Here is a 19,416-nt window from a genome sequence, read left to right as displayed (position 1 = left end):
ATTTATTGCTCTATATCAAGTTAAAGATTACTCATGCTTTATTTGCCATTAAAATCTTTCAATCTTTCCCTATCTTTATCATTTGTATGCAATTCTTTGATATTTGAATTCATACTTCAATGTTAAGAAATTAATGTTTTTTACAAAGAAATAGAAAGAAGATAATCGTACGAGAATAAATTTCAGGAGTAAAAAGGAATTTTATAGCTGTGCAGTATCACTCCACAAGATATGGAAGAATGGGTTGATCTTCATTTGATAACAGGAAGCTTCTATGTACAAGTAGGTAATGACAATATTATCGTTTAAAATAATAAAGTTTTTATTAAAATAAAGTTTTTAAGTGTGGAATAAAATATTTGCAAAATATACGAAATTTTCGAAAGTTTTTTCATGAGTTGAGAAATCGAGACGATTTTAAGAATAGCTCTTTGCATTTTTACGATAGTAAAAACTGTGTATGTGACGAAAGTAATAAAAATGGAAATATGAAAATGTCCATATATTTTATTACATGTATGGCGCATTAATTATATAAGAGTAATCTTACTCGATAATGTCATGTGTTCTAAGAACGTCATTCTTATCAAATAATCTTTATAACTTTTATAAGGAGAAGCAAAATTAAAAGATACAATAATGAAAAATAAAAGATTCATTATCTATTTAGTTTGTTTTGTATATCATAAATGAATATTACATACACATGACATAATGGATTGTGCGCCGTGCTTTCTTACAACACTTCAATGAGTTATACAATGTTAATTTAATATTAAATCTAAAGTTTTTAATTACCTACGCGTGTGTGTGTGTGTGTGTGTGTGTAATGAGCTTAGAGTATACTGTTGTCCTTATCTTGCACATAGTCGTCCAATGGATAAAACTTTAAAATCAGTTTGAAATGATTTCAAACATGTTTTCTTACTCTATGCCCACATACAATTAATTATAATTACAATATTCATTGCAACTGTGCCTTTTTAGACATTTCCAAAGATGTACGAAACCACAAAAATACTAAAACTTGGCCTCCATGCCAATTCAGATCTACCTTTTCTCTCTCCCTTAATTTATATAGGCAGTCTTCGTAATTTACAATTTCTTTTTTTTTCTTTTTTCTTCCTTTTTTTTTTTTTTTTTTTGGACAAATTTACCATCTTAATACAATTAATCTGAATCACTTTCTTCGTCCGATTTAAGTGCGTAAGAAACTGGTTTCCGATTACGTGCACTATTTTTTCTTGTGGGTACTACAGGTGATACTTCTATTGTATTCTCACTTTCGGAGTCTGACATCTTCATTCGTTTCTTGTTCTATAAAAATTAATATTTAAAAATGATACAACTCTGTTGTACTATTTAATAGTTGGATAATTTTGTAGAAATACGTACAGGTTTCGTTTTACTCGCTAATGAATTATCATCATTTTCAGAATCTGAAGATTTCATTTTTTTCTTCATTTGACGCTTCGTTGCTTTTGCACCTCCATTTTCAGCTTTTTTCTTCGATGGAACTACAGTGATGTTATATTGAAAATAAAATTAAAAACGTGACAATATATATATATATATAGATAGATAAATAGATAGATAGATAGATAGATAATGAATATTTTAAATATAAGTCGTATTAATTTTACCTTTTTTTGGTGGTGTAAACATTACCAAAGAATTATCTTCACCCGAAGAAGATACAGCAGGTTTTTGTGATTTGTCAGGAGTATTTCCAACTAAACTATCAAAAAGTTCTTCTGGACTCGCTGTAATAAAGAAATTAATAAATTATTTATAAGGTTAAAAGTAATATGATCGAAGTTGATTAATATATTGATAAAAAATATATTTACTCACATTTAGGTGGCGGTGGTTTTTTATCTATTTTGAAATCGTCATCAGAATCGCTAAGTGCTATAGTATGTTTTGGTTTCCTTCTAAAAAAAAAATTGTAAAAATTTGGTCATTAATAGTCTTCCTATAATAATTTTGATATATCCTTTAATATTATAACGTTAAATGTCGTCAATTAAATTATTTAATCTACTTTTTGTTTTTTTGTTTACTTCATATCAAAGATAATTTTCGAATCAACATGCATACTCACACTTGTTCGGAATCGGATGACAAGCTATAAAGATTTTCACTAGCAGCGTCCGATTCGTCACTACTAAGAGCATAATTCCTTTTGGCTGCAATTTAAATAGAAAGTCAGTTTTAAAATAAATATTAATTTGTTACAAAAACATATATTAAAATATATTTTAAAATAGTATATAATTTTCTCATACATGCAGCTGCTCTTCGTGGCGAACGCACTGGTGAAATACTATCAAAATCAATTTCGTTACTGTCAAATTCGTTGCTATCGGAATCTGAATACTTCTTCTTTGACTTCTTCAAAGTTTTAAATGGTAATGTCGTTTGTTTCATTCCTAATTACCAAAGAAGATTGTACTTTATCTAATCATTATTTTCTGTGATAATTTAATGTCATATAAAAAAAAAAGTCACTTCACCTTTTTTAGCGCCTGATTTTTTCTCAGCTTTAACATTGAGTTTCTCATCGATAGGTTTATTAGATTCCACGAGAGCATCAAATTCATCTTTTTCTTCAATCGGTTCTTTCTTAATCTATAAAAAGATTAAATGTATTGTGAAAAATAAGAAAAAACGTCAATATAATTTTGTCAATAAGTAAGAAATTTCGGACTTACTTTCGGCTGTCTCTTAATTCCTTCTTTTTTGTCCTTTGATACAATATCTGCCTTTTCTATTTTCTTTTTTAATTCAGTATCAATTACTGGTACTATTCTACGAGTATCCTCTTGTTTGTAAAACTTTGCTGGTGGCTTTTTGATATTTTGACGTGTTTTATTTTCTTCTTTCTTCTCTTTCTCTTCGAACTAAGAATCGGATATAGGACATAAGAATAATTTTAATTCTATCTGAAATGTTACGATTAAATGATACGACTTATAATTACTTTATTTAATTCGCTTAGTAAATTATCCAAATCTTCTTTCCAAAGAGAAATAGGTGTACGAGCTTGCAATCTCTTTAATTCTGCTATTTTTTCATCTCTTTGACGTAGGATATCATCCTTTCTCTCTTTCGTCAAGGACCATAGAGTCATGCCCAAAAGATAATCGAAATTATTTTTTTGTATCGCAGCTGATGAAGATGGTGTATCTTCAGTTGTTTCTTCAGCAACTTCGTCCTAAGCATTAGCGAAAAATGAAGTTATTATCTACATGTAGATACGTATATATCTCATTATAAGAGGTCAAGAGATAAACGTAAGTGATTTTTTATCTTACGACTTACTTCATCTTCCTTTTGTAGCAATAAATATATTCGATCAATATAGGCATATGTATTTATGATATTTATTTAATAGAAGAACATACGTTCATTCGATACGATTACTTACCAAAACCTCTTCTCTATTTTGAGTTAATTTCCATGCAAGTACAGGATCAGATTCGTAATTACGTCTTACTAATTCAGCTATCATGTCCTTTTTCTTTTTATTTTCAATTACCAAAGTACCATCACATTTTTCTAGAATGAAGCGAGCTTGATTTGATAGTTTTCCTGCTTCTGCTTGCAAGATACCCTCTAAATAATCTTTTCTTTTATGATACGTTTCCAATCTAATTTTATAAAAATTCTTTAATATTTGAGTGACGCTTTCATATTTTTGAAGACATCGATTTTCGTCAAATGCACACTGCAATAAAAAAAAATATAATGTTTGCTCTTATTCTTTACAATAGATCTTAGAACAAATGTTAATATATCTTACCATAGATGATATAGATATCGTTGATTGCAATTTAAAAGCTTTATGAAGACCATCTCTTTCTAATTCCAATAATTTATCACGATTTAATATTACTATAAAATGTACAGTTGTGTCTGTGTTATATTCTTTATAATCTCTGTAGAAATCAAAAATATGTAAAAATCAGTATGTATTTACGCTATACAATGTATTATTTTTATTTATATATGATGTAACTTACGTAATAACTGCGGGTGTTTTTTCAGTCCCATGTAACATAGGTTCTAATACTGTCTCTTTATAAGTTTGTGTCCACATTCCGACCGGGAGTTCTGTAATTTCTAGTTTGTCTGGTCCTATTACAGATATTTCACCGCTACAGATATAACGATAATCTCCACAAGTTTCCATCACACCAGTAAAATTCTTGTAGTATGGTATCTACAATACCAAATGATTATAAATTACAACTTGAATATCCATAGATTTTTATAGATTTATTATTTCTAAATATTACCATTGGTTTAGGATCTCCACCTTCCATCATACGGAATAAATTTTCTATGATTTCACGAGGATTGTAATTAGGAATTTTTGTCATCCATCCTGTACCTATACCATCTGCACCATTTACCAATACCATTGGTAATACAGGAACGTAATATACTGGCTCAATTTTTTGATTATCATCATATTCGTGCGTAAGAAGTGGATCGTCGTGTTTATGAAATATGTATCTTGCTAGTGGACTATAAGTAAAAATACGCATATATGTAATAAAATTCTAACTTTTTTGTAATGTTACACATCAACATAATTTTTGATCAAATATACAAACCTAAGCATTGTGAAGATATATCGAGCGCTTGCAGCATCTTTACCTCCTGTAAGTCTTGTACCAAATTGACCGATAGGCTGAAGTACATTGATATTGTTACTTCCCACAAAATTTTGAGCCAAGTTGATTATAGTAGCCATTAGAGACACTTCGCCATGATGATAAGCGGAATGTTCCGCAACTGAACCAGCTAACTGTGCAACTTTTACTTCACGTTTATCATTACGTTTCAAACACGTAAAAAGTACTTTTCTTTGTCCAGGTTTGAATCCATCTACCATACTAGGTATAGATCGAACGTTATCGTAATTACTGTACAGTACTAATTCAACATTTATAAAATCTGAAAAGGATACAGTACGAGTATCTTTTTCATAAAGATAACGTTCGCCTAAACCAATCTCTTTCCGTCTCTTTGTTTCGTCCATATGATTCACTAGCCACTCCTTACGTTGATCAACGCATTTTTTACTAAATGCCATAATAATATTTTGATCATCTTGATTACCGTCATATCGAAATCGAATTCTATGTCTGGCCATATTTTCAAAGTACTCCTTTGCCTCTTTGGCGGTAGAAGTACCCAAACCTATTTAAAATTTCAATGTATATATATTGTTTCTTGATAATATAAAAAGATACAAAATGTAAAAATGAAAACCTTTGTAGTATTTGATTTTATACGTATGATAATTGTCCGTTTCCTTTTTCCATGCTTCAAATTCTGGTAATGAAAAGAATGATAATACTTGACTTCCTTTTGATGCCTTTACGATTGGTGTAATGAATTCTTCAATAAAATTAAGTTTTAATAAAGATGGCCAATTGTGATGAATAAAATTAATTAAAAGACCCTTTATATGTGAACCATCCTAAAGATATATATATATATATATATATGTATGTATGTATGTATGTATAATATAATATTCTGTAAACATATTACTTGGCTTATCGAATGCATTAAGAGTTTAAAAAAATATATACTAACCTGATCTTGATCAGTCATAATCATCATTTTACCGTAACGAAGTGTTTTAAGATCATCCCGCGTTTCATACTTTTTCTTATATTGAAGACCAAGAATTTTTATCAAATTGTTGATCTCGGCATTTTCCAAAATTTGCTTATGTGTTGCTTCTCTTACATTCAATATTTTACCTGTAATAAATATATGTAAATAATTATGAAAAAGATAATGTAGAACTTATAATTTTTATAAAGTATTAAACGTACCTCTTAATGGAAATATGCCATACTTATCTCTACCTACAGCAGATATTCCTGATACAGCCATTGTTTTAGCTGAATCTCCCTCAGTTAATATTAGAGTACAGTCTAATGATTTATTTGTTCCAGCATCATTAGCATCTTCCAACTTAGGAATACCTAAAAAATAATTTATACATTAATATTTTAGTATTATCATATTTAATTATATTTTAATATCTTTTTTGTAATACATTTATTATGAAATTGACGTAATTTAATGAATAACACCTTGAAGTTTTCTTTGTTTTGATTTAGGTCCCAATTTTTGCAGTTGGCTATCAGCCTTAAATTTGGCCCATGTTAAGACTGATTCTACAATGCCAATTTTCATTACCTATGAATCAATTAAATGATTATACAAGTATTCTTGATTTCAATAAATAAATATTCACAATATATTAAATGATACTCACAGTTGTGATGAATTTATCGGTTAATACACATTTAGAACCAAAACTTTTTTGTTGTAAAGTCATGTGTTCCTTAGTCTGAGAATCGAATGAAGGATTATTGATGAGACAATTTATAAAAATCCATAAATGATTTTTGATTTGGAATGGTTTGATGGCTATCCCAGCTTTATTTTTCTTTTTTAAAGTTTCTGTCAATTGTTTTACTATCAAATCTGTAACATGGTCTACGTGGCGGCCACCCTGTTGATTAAATTAATAGTATAAGAAATTTGATTTTATATATTGACGTTATACTCACAAATATATATATATAAAAATATATAGAAAAATTTTAGTAAATAAAGGAAAATGCATACCTTTGTTGTTGCAATACTATTTACAAATGACATTTGTTGAAAACCCTTGTCAGATATAGTAACTGCTACTTCCCAACGAGCTCCACAAGCTTCGTAAGCTATTTTTAATGGATTACCAGTATCGTCTTCTTTTCCTCTAATATAACAATCAACATAATCTTTAAAATTCTTCACAGGTACTTTAACGCCATTAAGATAAACTTTCACGCCTCTTGTAGATGCTGCTACATCATATGCTCGACGCGACATAAGTGATACTATATCATCATCTAAAGAATCCATTTTGAATTTTGATAAATCCGGAGAAAATGTTACTTTTGTAAAATCCTCTCCATGAAAATCTTTAATTCGAGGTTCACTGGCTTTTCCCATATTATCACCCCATGTCTACAAAACAAACAGATTATTGAGATCTTTTAATAACAATCTAAATCTCTGTAACATTATAATTATCATATTTGATATTTCTATCAATGTTACTTACTTGTTTTAAACATTTTTTATACTCTTTAGATGCAGTTTCAACAGTGAAACGATGACTAAAAATATTACACAATTTTGCACCATAGCCGTTTCTTCCTCCAGTTACTTTTTCTTCCTCGTCATCATAATTTGACGACGTTAATAAATGGCCAAAAATCATAGTGGGTACGTACATATTCTCTTCCTTGTGTATTACAACAGGAATCCCTTTTCCATTATTCCAGACGGATATAGTATTATTTTCTCTACAATGCAAATTATGCATACGTATGTATAACGTTTCTTAAAGTAACTTTATAGAAGATATAAATTTATTAATATTTAATTACAAAGTGTACTTACGCATCTATATCAACCTTAATTGTATCCATTTTTGGATCTCGTTGCTTATTATCAGCGGCATTTACCAAGATCTCATCAAATATTTTATATAATCCAGGAACAAATTTGATATCTTTTTGTATCATCATTTCTTTTTCTTTGTCGTAAACCCACATAAGTTCAGTAGTGCTTTCAACAGATCCAATGTATGTATCTGGACGCAATAGAATATGCTCCAGTTGTGTTTTCTTCTGGTAAATTCCTTCGATGGTCTTCTTCTTAGGATTACCAGGTTGATTTCCATTTTCAATAGCTGTACTCATTTTAATATGATATGTTTTTATATATCTGCAAATTCATATAAAACAAAATAAAGAATTGACAATTTCATACAAAAAGATTGGTAATCTAATGTGTATATATATATATATTATCTTATAATAAGAGTACCTCTTATTTTCTATAAGCGAACATAAATTTCATATGTTCCAAAATTGCAGCACAAGCAATGATTTAATATAATTGATTACACCAGAATGATAATTACGTATAATTAACAATAAATCTAACAATAAAACTAATCAACGATTTAATTTATATATATTATAATATGTGTGTTCTTGGTCCTCAAATGACATTTTATGTGAAGCCTAACTCAATGATTAAGAATCAATCGATCACAGCTCAATTACGATAATTATTATAAAGAGATGCCACGGGCAAAAAAATCGTAATTAATCCTCCTGTTTTCTTAGGCTCGAACCAAGAATTTTATTTACTAAATCATTTCCTACCCTAAATAAGTCTTAATAATATGGCGGGAAAATGTCCTCATCTAATTGGCCAAGAACGCCAGGGGACGCCAATTTGCTAGCAAACACCTGCTTTTTGAAAACAAAAGGTGCACAGAAAAATACATAAATTATAATGAGAATCCGTTGACGTCACGAAAACTACAAATTGTGATTTTATTATTTCTATATCTCACCTTTAGTATTTTTGCCTTAAAAATTCGTTTGGTGAAGTAGCGTCGGTAACGGAAAGTCGTATAATCACACGATGCCATTCATTGTGGTTATAATTAATGATTGGCATAGCACAGGCACTGATACTCATCCGGTAACTGTAACCAATATAACTTTATTCTTTTATATCAATAGTATATTTACTTAAAGATATTATTAAACTTAATTGAGGCCTTCTTATTTTTTTTTACTAATTTCCAACACAAATAGCTATAAAGTACGACAATTTTCCTTCGTTGCAATCGTTGCAACCAACCAAAGTCGCTTTGGCGCTACAATCGTTTCAGAATAACATCGTTAAAACACTTAAAACCCTGCTAATATCTATTGAAACAAATAATATATGAAACAAAAATCAATGTTAATAATATCTTGTTTCTATAGAATATCGATGTCATTCAAATATATGAGTAGCAGTTACATCGATTTGATAATTAATCAGAATAATTTTAATATATGGCAAATTTCAATCTTTGCTTATATATTTATATATATATTAGATATAGAAAAAAAAAAAAAAAAATAACAGATTTATTTTAACATTCTCACTAAAAGTGTATTGTAAGAAAAGGTGCAAATTATTTTTAAAAAATTCAATTAATTATGTAAGATATAATACATGTTTACGACATGATGAGAAGGCTAAATATTAAATAAAATATGTGAATTGTAATAATATATAATACTTAAAAATACATAATGAGTAAGATAAATGGAAAGAAAGGTAAAACAGTCAAAGAGATTTATTTTTTGCAATAAATGTATTTTTTTTTCTTCTTCGCTTACTTAAAACTAGGAATAGCAATAGTGGATTTATAGCAGTAGCAGCAATGAATATAATATTTATAATTATAATATCTATAGTTAACATATCTCCATAAAATTATATTAATAATTATAGTTGTAATCGTCATGATCATTCATTTATATACATGTATATATGAAGATATGCATACACATACGAAGGCATACAATTATGCACGGGAATAATCATAAGTGTACGCATATATTTCACGATCTAATTTTTGTTTTCCATACGAAATCTTATATGTATGTATCAATTTAATTCACGTAATCTTCTATCCTGAATATTTCAGGATTGTGACTTAGAATCTAATTTTTCATGATTTTGAACGAGGAAGTGATCGCCTGCATCGTATCGCACAGTTTTCATAGCTATATATAACATACTTGTGTTTTATAAACTTCTAGTATACTGTCTTTTTTATTACACATACGTTTATATGCAAAATCGTTATAAGTGTGGTACAAAAAATAAGAGTGCTTCACTTTTTGTTTAAATATGCTAATATAAAATTTACAATACAACTTAGCGCATATCTTATGTTTACAAAATCAAAAACCAATGAATAACATAGAGAATTAAAATATTTATTAAGGGTTCATGTGTTATTTAATTTGAATTTAATTGAATTACAAAAAATGTTTCATCCATAAAACAATAAGCACCACAGAGAAATCTATATAAAGTTTAATTTACTAAACCATTACCAAGACATTTAATTTATATAAAAAAGACCAATAATTTAATCTAGTCGTTTAATAAAACAAAACAACAAATTGATATTTAAATTACAATCTATGATTTTCCATTTATTACAATTTTTGAAATGCTTGAAAACGCACGCATTGCAAAACGGAACACTTCAAGAGGAAAAACGAAACGATGAAAATAGAAGCGCATCGAAGGAGGTACGATGTATGGTTTATCAAACTAGCGGAATCCGATTGTTGAGTCATTTATAAAAAGAATTGCCTGACAAAACGCACTAGCCTTTTTGGACAGAGGGGCCATGAAATGTTGCGATAAATATTGTGATGTAGTTGTTGAAATAAAATTTTTTCTTGACACGAAATATTGCGACTAAAAGTTATACTTGTAAGAAGAAGAAAAAAAAGAAAACAGAAAACGGCGAGAACTACTTAATTCAATGATTATTAAATAGTAACCCTATCACATTCTTTGTATCTTGAATTTCAATGTAAAGAGAATACATGCAACATGAGTATTGATATTTCTATTTTTCCTTGATGTATCAATAATACTAAATTTTAGTCTTCGGATGAGAAGCCGCAAATGATCGATATTCTTAAAAGCTACTCACAAAACTTCGCTACGTGGCAAGGCTCCTCTCTAAATGCGATAGTTCTTAATATATTATGGGCAATCTTCTGCGTGATTTCTTAAATCTGACGCAACCTGTATTCCCGATCTACACGTCAACCTCCTCGCGCAATAACGATTTTTATTATGTGAAAACTTCATAGTGTCATCCTATGACAAAGGACATCAACAATGAATCATTAGGGGATGCAGATATATAGGACAGTCCATACGTTTCGCCATGACCAATAAGAGAGAGCATTATGTGTTTAAAAATACTATACTGAGTGAACCATTGAATAGGTCAGATGGGAGTAAAGATAAAAGACCCATCTAAAGAGTCAAATATGTAATATGCGTGATATAATCACAACGTATATTCTTTTCTTTTTATAGGAAGTCAGATAAATATTTCTCGGTGTGCTATTCTGTACTTCAATGTTTAAAAAAAGATATTTTGTTTAGAATTTATTCTATATAAAATATATGCATCTTAAATCTTTATTGCTTTACTCAATAAGTTTGATAAAACATCTTTAAGATTATAAACATCTTAAAATTACTGATGAGATTAATGAATATGTAAGATATGAAAACCGAGATATATGCTCCCAGACTTCCCAAAGGCTGATCAAAATCATTGTAAAACTTGTGAATATTGTTTATACTCCAATATGTAAACGTACGATCTGACCTCTGCATCCATATGCTTGTATATGAATTTTTGTCGATCCACGACCTAGCATGCACAAGAATCCCCTTTACCATTATTTCTTTGGTCATTGGTCAGCTTAATTTGGTCTGGGAACTCATTATAAAGTTCCACCTATGAATGGAAAAACAATTAATAATAGTTAACAGCAGATTAATTTATAAATGATATAAACATGATATTAAGCAACTTATGACATACCTCGCTTTCTTGAGCTAGAGCATTCTTAGCTATCGTTTGGAATGCCTGTTCCACATTAATAGCCTCTTTTGCACTGGTCTCAAAATATGGAATATTGTTCTTGGATTGACACCATTGCTGTGCTCTCTTACTCGATACCTTATAAGAAAGTATATATATTATAATGTAATTCTAATCTATACATTTTTCTTAGGGTTTGTTTTATTAAGCTTACCGATTTAGATTCTAAATCAACCTTATTCCCCAAAACAACGAATGGAAAATTATCTGGATCTCTTGGAGATGCTTGGATCAAAAATTCGTCTCTCCATGACTCTAAAGATTTGAAACTTGTTGGTGCAGAAACATCAAATACCAATACACAACAGTCTGCGCCTCTATAGAATGCAACTCCCAACGATTGAAATCTTTCTTGACCTGCCGTATCCCAAATCTGTGGTTGTAAAAGTCAGAGTATGATTTTTTATATAATGATAATAATTATTCATATTATAGTATCATAATTACCTGCATAGTAACTACCCTATCATCTACCATAACTTCTTTGGTGAGAAAATCTGCTCCTATAGTAGCTTTGTACTGATTACTAAACTTTTTGTTAACATACTGATTCATCAACGATGTTTTACCTACTCCAGAATCTCCCAGAATAATTACTTTTAAAAGTACTTTCTTGCGGGATGACATAATGACTGAAAGAAAAGAAAACTTTATTTTCCAAGTACTACGCAGTAATGTTACTAAAGAAATGTAATGTATCAAACATAATATGATACAAGGTAAAAGTATGAAAAAATAGTAAAGATCATAATATAAGAAAAGATATAATACTGCTATCTATATTGAATCACAGTACAAATTTCAGTATTGTTGTCATACTAAAAAAAATTTGATTGTGGAAAAAAGAATTTGTTGACAATAATACTTAGTAATATCATATTGTCCTAATAAAATTAAAAAAAAAAAAAAAAGAGAGAGAGAGAGAGAAAAGAAAAAACATGCTAACAATTTCAAAACATTAAGAAAATATATAATAGATGTTGTAATTAATTCGTATGTTTTTTTTAATGAATCAGCGAATGCAGAATGAGAAGTAACTTCCCTCTTAATGACGTATGTTTCTAAATGTTACAAAAAAGATATTATTTGCTATTACCAAAAGAATAAATATACTTTGACAACTAACACTAAATTCGTAATCCCGTTAATAAGAAAAATAGGATATCACTAAGCGAGAATAGAACCTAACAGGATGTAAGAGAATTTACATGTAGATGTAAAATAGAATCCGTTTAACTGCGATAGTTGAAAACCTGTCAACACACTAGCAGGGCAATTACGATTTTGCGCGGTAATTTGAGAATCTTCTCAAAGGAAAGATACGCGATGTCCATCGACGGACGAAAGCATCCAGCGGGCGATCGACGAAACCTCGAACGTAGATGATATTACCTCGAATTTAACAGAAAACAGGACGCGTATTCCTTCTGGCCCTAACACTTCACACAAAGAAAATGGCGTGTTATGAAATCACGAGTATGACAACGATGTCGTCACCTGTTCGTTGATGCTCTTATCGACTGAGCAAAGTCGATTGTAATTCTCGAACGTTGCTCGAGATATCGAAGGGACAAACTTAACAGTGGCGCCACCTTCAGTAAAAGAGAATAATTTAATTTCAATAGACATATCGAGATTTTGTGCTTCCTGATCTGTCGCGTTGAGGTGTACGATTTCGAAGTAGAGGTTAAGGAGACAATATGTATTGCAGTGTATTACGGAAGTGAAAGTATGATCGCCATCTTGCTTATCCAATTCTGTTCGCGCGAAGTTTGAACTATGTATAATTTATATTGATCAGAACGTACAAACTTTTCGCAAGAAATAATTTCTCAATTATCGTTATTCGATTGTTCATATTCGAGTATGCTTACTCCACTAGTGTTTTCAAATATTATAATTCAGATAAATTATACAAATGCATATCTATTTTCTATATTATCAGAAAAGAAAGTGGTAGTAATAAAAAAGTGACGTATTAAGATGGCGAAAGTATAACTTCCGTCATTTAGAACGTAATGTAAGTATGCATGTATGTACTATTAAGATTCGACGATACGCTCTCTCTCACTCCCTTAGTCTTTCTACACTAAGATTGAAAGGAACGCGTTCTCCTGTGCTGCCTCTTTATCCGCAGATCTTTGATTTCAGATTTCAAGGTGTATGCATCTGTAAAATCGTAAAGCGTGATACACATTGAAGGAATAAAGCTGCGTTTGAATGTAAACTTAATGACTACTTGAAACTTTTAGAAAATATATTATCCTAGAACGTGTCTCTCCGTTGAAATCATCGTCAGTGCGAGCATACTGAAATTAGAAGCATTTCTTACTTGGAGATCGACTTCAAAAAGGTTACTTTTGCGGCAAACGTCAATGTTATAAAGCGATACGTTGATCCTTCCGTTTTTTCATAAAAAGTGACATTTTAGAATTTTGTCGTATCACTGGTGGAAAATAATTTGACACCGTTGTCCTATCGTCGCGTTTACAAATACTGTTGAATTTTTTCTAATAGTATCGTCGAATCGTTATACTTTCATGCAATGTTAGTTGGTCGCTTTGCTCAAGACGTATTACGTTATTTTTTTAGTGGACGGCATACCAATGTTGTGATTATCGCATTTTGTGATAAATTTTACGACGATTAACTGCAGAGAGTAATATCATCGCACCATGTTCTGGACTAATAATTACGTGTCGTCGCCGCATATTGAAGCATTACTTAACAAAGAGGTGAGTGTGATATTTATTTGGTGTTATGGTTAAATGAAGTGTGCTCGGTCAACGATTATCACAATTTTAGAATGTTACGTTGCACGAATTAATGGACGAAGAAGACATCTTACAAGAATGTAAGAGTCAAAATAAGAAGTTGGTAGAATAGTAAGTGAATATATATCTTTTTATCCATTAAATGTAAGTATCTGGCTAAGTATAATATTGATGTACCATGCTTTTATTCATAGTCTTGCAAGGCCTGATGTAATGGAAGAATTGGTAATGCTTACAACCAAGGAACCATCTATGGATATCGAAGAACGCTTGCGTTACAAATATCCTAATGTTGCATGTGAATTGCTTACTTGTGACGTGCCAACGCTGAACGAGAAATTAGCAGGTATTTGAATGAATCGATAATGCGTCTCGTTATTCAAGAAACATATAATTATATAAAGTACGATCGAATAAATTTTAGGTGACGAGTCACTTCTGAACAAGTTATATGCTTTTATAGACACTGATCAACCTTTAAATCCTTTGTTAGCATCGTTCTTCAGTAAAACAATCGGTGTACTTGTCACTCGTAAGAGCGATCAGGTGATTATAAAGTTTATAACAGTATAGTCTTAATAATTAATAATTGTTCTTTAATAGCTTTACTTTTTAACTTAAGCAATACTTTTCTATTTGTTTTATTTATAGGCATATAAATATTATTGGGAGATTAATAATATTTATTTATCTTTTCCTTATCCTTCTTGTACCTATCCTTTCTTATCCTTGCTATCAGAACTGGTATTCCTATCAGTTCACATGTTTACAGGTTTTAGAGTTTCTTAAAAGCCGTCAACATTGTGTAGACTTGCTCTTACAACATTTAGAAACTTCAGCTATTATGGATTTAATATTAAAACTGGTAACACAAGTTGAAGGAAGTGATATGCGACAAAATATATTAAACGTAAGAAATGATTCTTTTCTCGTATGTATTAATATTTTATTATGTTATATATAAAATATCATATCGCTGATAATTATGCAATAAGACTCTGTTACGTAATAACTATAAAATTATCTTTATCTTTCAAAATGAACTTGGATAATAATTACTTATTTTTTTTTATTGACAAGTGGTTAGATAGTCAGCAATTAGTACAAAGGTTGGTTAAATTGTTGTCTCCTACATCAGAGCCAGCAAAACATGCGAACGCTTCTCAATTACTTTGTGACATGGTAATTGTAGCAAGAGAAAATCAACGTACATCGACAGAAAAAACAGATCCAGATCCTATTTTAAATACTTTGGAGTCGTAAGTAATTCAACATAAAGACACGATTAAATATAAAACATTGAATATAATAATAGTTAAATGTAGAATTTCAAAAGTAATAATGTTATTGTAAATGTTATTTTTTTAGAGGAGAAACCGTAAGTCTATTATTAGAGACAATCTTGACAAATGAAAAATTAGAAAGCAGTATTGTAGGTGGAATTCAAGTGCTTCTTGCTCTTCTTGGTCAAAGAGTAAACACGTATGCATATAATATTCTTACATCGTCCGTTTGTTTTTATATTTATCTATAGAAAATGCTTTACATGTATATATAGTGCCTTAAACGAAGCTGATGTTCATGGGAATGGTACTAGCGAAGACATGACAGATAATGAACAACGTGTTAAAATTTCCAATGCTACTATACCTTACTTGGAACAACTTCACAAACTTCTTTTAGATCCACCAGTTGTAAATATCACTGAATATAATTAATTCTTACGTAATGTATAAATATATATAGAAATAAATATTTATCTATTATTGCAGAAACCAGCTGTAAGAACAACAGCCGGAGTTTTAGATTGTCCATTGGGCAAAACACGCTTGCATGTTGCAAGACTGTTAATGGCCTTGTTATCAACAGAAAATATAAAGATACATGAAGCATTAGTAGATTTAGGAACATTCCAAACTTTATTGGTTAGTACAAATATTATAACTTTATTATTATGATGCTCAATTTATTAATATTGGAATTGAACTATATTTTTGTATCATTGTGTTATTTTTAGGACCTATTTTTCAAATATACATGGAACAATTTCTTACACACACAAGTACAACAATGCCTAGCTTTAGCTATTAATTGTGATTACCAAGATAATAATATTTATGGCAATGTAGGTAATATGCCTCTGACAGTGAATATTTATTTTGTTTTTATAAAGAATATTTTTGTTAAGCAAATTATTTTTTTTTTTTTTTTTTAGATATTTGTTAAGTGCAGATTGATAGAACGTATTTTGGAAGCTTGGGACAAAAATGAAAATAAACAGTAAGTTTTTGAATTATGATTTATAACTGTAAAAAAACGTAAATCACACATTGCGATTGTTTAGTCTAATGTTTTTGATCTTGTTCGTTTCAGAAATAAAGAGAATGGTGTTAGGCAAGGATATATGGGTCACTTAATAAATATAGCAAATAATATTGTAATACAATGTGAAAAGAATAATGCACTGGATACTTTTGTGAAAACAAATTTATCAACTGAATGTCTTAATAAATGGGAAAATCTTGTGAATACTAAATTAGTGGAAATTAACAAAACGCGTGAAATCTTCTTGGTAACCACATTAGCATTATCTTATCAAAATGTTCGTCCAAAAAAAAAAACTGTTTACTATATTACTATATATGATATGTAGGTTAGACCAACAGCACATATGGCCAATTCCGAAGATACTCCAGATCGCTACTATTTAAAAGAGGTATATGAATCATTTAAAAATTTCATTTAACTAAATTTTGATAATATCAAGATTAATTATAATATAAATATCTTATTGATAATTTTGTATATAAATAATTTATGTTTTATCTGTCACACATTTTAACATAGATATACATTACAAATATTTATATTTTTTAATTGTATTCTATATGGTATTCTTTGATGTTAGATGTACACTGACTACCAGGGTCAACAAATGACGTCCACTTTTATTGATAATTTTGGATTTCGAGATAATGAATTCGATGATGGTGATGATGCACTTCAGTAAGTATATCAAATTATACATTTATGTAAGTTGCATAGTGAGACGGTTTATGGAATTGCAAAGTTATAATAGCATGAAGAAAATATAACACTGTGAGCAGCAGTATTGCATTTCCTTCTTGCGATCGTTAAAAAAAAAACACTATTATAGTAACTCCGTTGATCAATTAACAACGTTGGCCTTTAATCTCAGTGAAGAAGATCTGGACTCAAGAGAAGATTTGTTTAATAAGGTAGATATCACTATCCTTATATCTTGTTTACTCATATTGTTCAATTATTTTAAATATAAATTTGAATGTAGATCTGCCAGCAAAAACAAAAAGCAGGACTTGAAGAATGTGGTGGTGGAACAGAATGGGGTGATGAAGGTGATTTGACTTTTCAAACGGTAGTAGATAAACGAGATTGGCATTCGAAACAACATCATGGATCTAGTTCATCCGATGAAGATGATGAAGATCCTCGGGATATGCAAATGGAAATTGATACGTCAGATGGTAAAATCTTATTTATAATATATTCGTAGGAATATATTTAAGTTTACAATTTAATAATACATTTAATTACAGTTTGGAATGTTCCAGAATCACTTCCTGCTAGTACTACAATCCCAGAGGTTAATCCATGGGATGTTGTACCATCAGAACCTGTTGAGTCTACAGGCTGGGCGAATTTTGATAATTTTGAAAGTACTTTAAGTATAGAAAATAATATTGCGGTAGATAATAAAACTTCCGAAACAGTTAAAAAAGACGTTGTTGATGTAGCAGCAAGTTTGGGCGAGAAGGAAACAGTACTGGAGAACAAATCTGTGGAAAATATTGGAAGTGGAGATACTAAAACTCTAGATTCAGTTGATAGTATGTCCCATCAATCTACAGAAGCAAATCAAAACAGTAAAACTAGTGATGATAGTATATATTCTGTATGTACCTCTGATAAAAATGCCAATCCAAGTGAAAGGTATTTATTAACTTATAATAAAGTTCATATAATATTTATAACAAATCTAATATGATAGAATAAAATTATCATTATTTTTAATTAGGACACCTGAAACCAGAGAGGAAAGTAAGAATAAGGAGTATGTGAAAAATTCAATAGAAAATGATAAAACATTAACAGAACACAAAATTGTTTGCACTTTAAAAAGTACACCATCGGATACAACGTTAACGTCTAAAGATGCCAAATGAAACGTTAACACTTGTTATAAAACATGGCAATAGGAAAAGAAAATCATATCAGTATGAATTATGTACGGATGTCTAGAACATCTTGTGTCTCTATTTTCATTAGATCACATGAATTATGCTTTACAGCATTGGCGCTGGGCACTAATTACGGCAGGGTATTGATGCGGTTTGAATAATGGACTTTTCAACGCTCAATTACATTTATCAAATCTTTTGATGTTTATAAGTATGTTCCCAGATTGCCAATGTACAAGTCAACTTTTGCAAGTGGAATGTCCTCAGTGTTTTATAAGGACAATGAACAAAATTTCGGAAATTGTTATTTATACGTATCTGATGTAAATGCAGGTAGTTGAAAGGGTATATTCAACTAATGCAGGTTTATCTTGTATTGTTTGACATTTGCATGCTGAGATAGACGAAATATAATTGTACAAAAAAAGAGCTAACCAAATTTAGGACATTTGTGCCTTTACTTGGTTTACTCGATATCTGTTTTCACAGAACAAGTATTATGTAGCATTATGGACTATAATGTTTTAAGTAACTTGGATATGAGGCTCTTTAGGGAAAGTCATTGTAACGATATATTTCACAACAGGTGCTTTAGCTTCTACATTCAACAAGGCAAAGGTACTTAGGTGCAGTGCCTACTATTTGCTTGAGTGTATGCCCATGCAACGATGCGATGTAAAAAAAAAAAAAAAAAAAAAAAAGGAAAAGTCATGTATTTTTATTACGTTCACGATAATATTGAGTCAAAATTTATACGATATAATATAGACGAAGCTTTCGATCGATCTGTCCTTATTTGCATTCCAATAAAAATTTCTATAAGATTAATAAT

At 29.8% G+C, this 19,416-nt stretch overlaps 3 protein-coding genes across 12 annotated transcripts; 1 reads left to right on the top strand and 2 right to left on the bottom strand.

Annotated features, from left to right (window-relative positions):
- Positions 1-640: 640 nt before the first annotated feature.
- On the bottom strand, positions 641-8,760 carry LOC122633007 (DNA topoisomerase 2). Of its 3 annotated transcripts, XM_043820415.1 has the most exons (25): positions 8,456-8,760; positions 7,918-8,348; positions 7,489-7,815; positions 7,148-7,391; positions 6,664-7,050; positions 6,308-6,547; positions 6,123-6,228; positions 5,859-6,011; positions 5,614-5,783; positions 5,284-5,494; positions 4,623-5,211; positions 4,302-4,533; positions 4,026-4,225; positions 3,806-3,941; positions 3,431-3,730; positions 3,325-3,333; positions 2,984-3,217; positions 2,715-2,903; positions 2,517-2,631; positions 2,289-2,432; positions 2,105-2,189; positions 1,855-1,934; positions 1,644-1,763; positions 1,396-1,517; positions 641-1,317 (listed from the first exon to the last, which is right to left on the bottom strand). In XM_043820415.1, the coding sequence occupies exons 3-25, from the start codon at positions 7,788-7,790 to the stop codon at positions 1,171-1,173; spliced, it is 4,515 nt and encodes a 1,504-aa protein (XP_043676350.1). In that variant the 5' UTR covers positions 7,791-7,815; positions 7,918-8,348; positions 8,456-8,760; the 3' UTR covers positions 641-1,170. The 3 variants fall into 3 exon arrangements, with proteins under 3 accessions (XP_043676350.1, XP_043676349.1, XP_043676351.1); XM_043820414.1 differs by lacking the exon at positions 7,918-8,348; XM_043820416.1 differs by lacking the exons at positions 3,325-3,333; positions 7,918-8,348.
- Positions 8,761-9,234: 474 nt separating this feature from the next.
- On the bottom strand, positions 9,235-13,132 carry LOC122632766 (ras-related protein rab7). 2 transcript variants are annotated; one of them, XM_043819931.1, is made up of 5 exons: positions 12,983-13,132; positions 12,038-12,222; positions 11,745-11,963; positions 11,531-11,668; positions 9,235-11,443 (listed from the first exon to the last, which is right to left on the bottom strand). In XM_043819931.1, exons 2-5 carry the CDS (start codon positions 12,215-12,217, stop codon positions 11,357-11,359), a joined length of 624 nt encoding a protein of 207 aa, XP_043675866.1. In that variant the 5' UTR covers positions 12,218-12,222; positions 12,983-13,132; the 3' UTR covers positions 9,235-11,356. The 2 variants fall into 2 exon arrangements, with proteins under 2 accessions (XP_043675866.1, XP_043675865.1); XM_043819930.1 differs by having other exon boundaries at positions 12,799-13,089.
- A 125-nt stretch (positions 13,133-13,257) lies between these two features.
- LOC122632765 (serine/threonine-protein phosphatase 6 regulatory subunit 3) lies at positions 13,258-19,377 on the top strand. Of its 7 annotated transcripts, none has more exons than XM_043819923.1 (19): positions 13,258-13,610; positions 14,183-14,325; positions 14,396-14,475; positions 14,559-14,710; positions 14,789-14,910; positions 15,104-15,274; positions 15,445-15,623; positions 15,733-15,846; positions 15,923-16,058; positions 16,137-16,289; positions 16,382-16,489; positions 16,580-16,644; positions 16,738-16,936; positions 17,018-17,080; positions 17,273-17,370; positions 17,522-17,603; positions 17,675-17,870; positions 17,943-18,336; positions 18,422-19,375. In XM_043819923.1, exons 2-19 carry the CDS (start codon positions 14,266-14,268, stop codon positions 18,567-18,569), a joined length of 2,520 nt encoding a protein of 839 aa, XP_043675858.1. In that variant the 5' UTR covers positions 13,258-13,610; positions 14,183-14,265; the 3' UTR covers positions 18,570-19,375. The 7 variants fall into 7 exon arrangements, with proteins under 7 accessions (XP_043675858.1, XP_043675859.1, XP_043675857.1 ...); XM_043819924.1 differs by lacking the exon at positions 13,258-13,610 and adding an exon at positions 13,675-13,812; XM_043819922.1 differs by lacking the exon at positions 13,258-13,610 and adding an exon at positions 13,799-13,943.
- Positions 19,378-19,416: the final 39 nt, after the last annotated feature.

This window comes from Vespula pensylvanica, chromosome 11, assembly GCF_014466175.1.
Source record: "Vespula pensylvanica isolate Volc-1 chromosome 11, ASM1446617v1, whole genome shotgun sequence".
NCBI lineage: Eukaryota > Metazoa > Arthropoda > Insecta > Hymenoptera > Vespidae > Vespula > Vespula pensylvanica.
The sequence above is the reverse complement of the archived record's forward strand: the minus strand, read 5'-3'. Positions and strand labels throughout refer to the sequence as shown.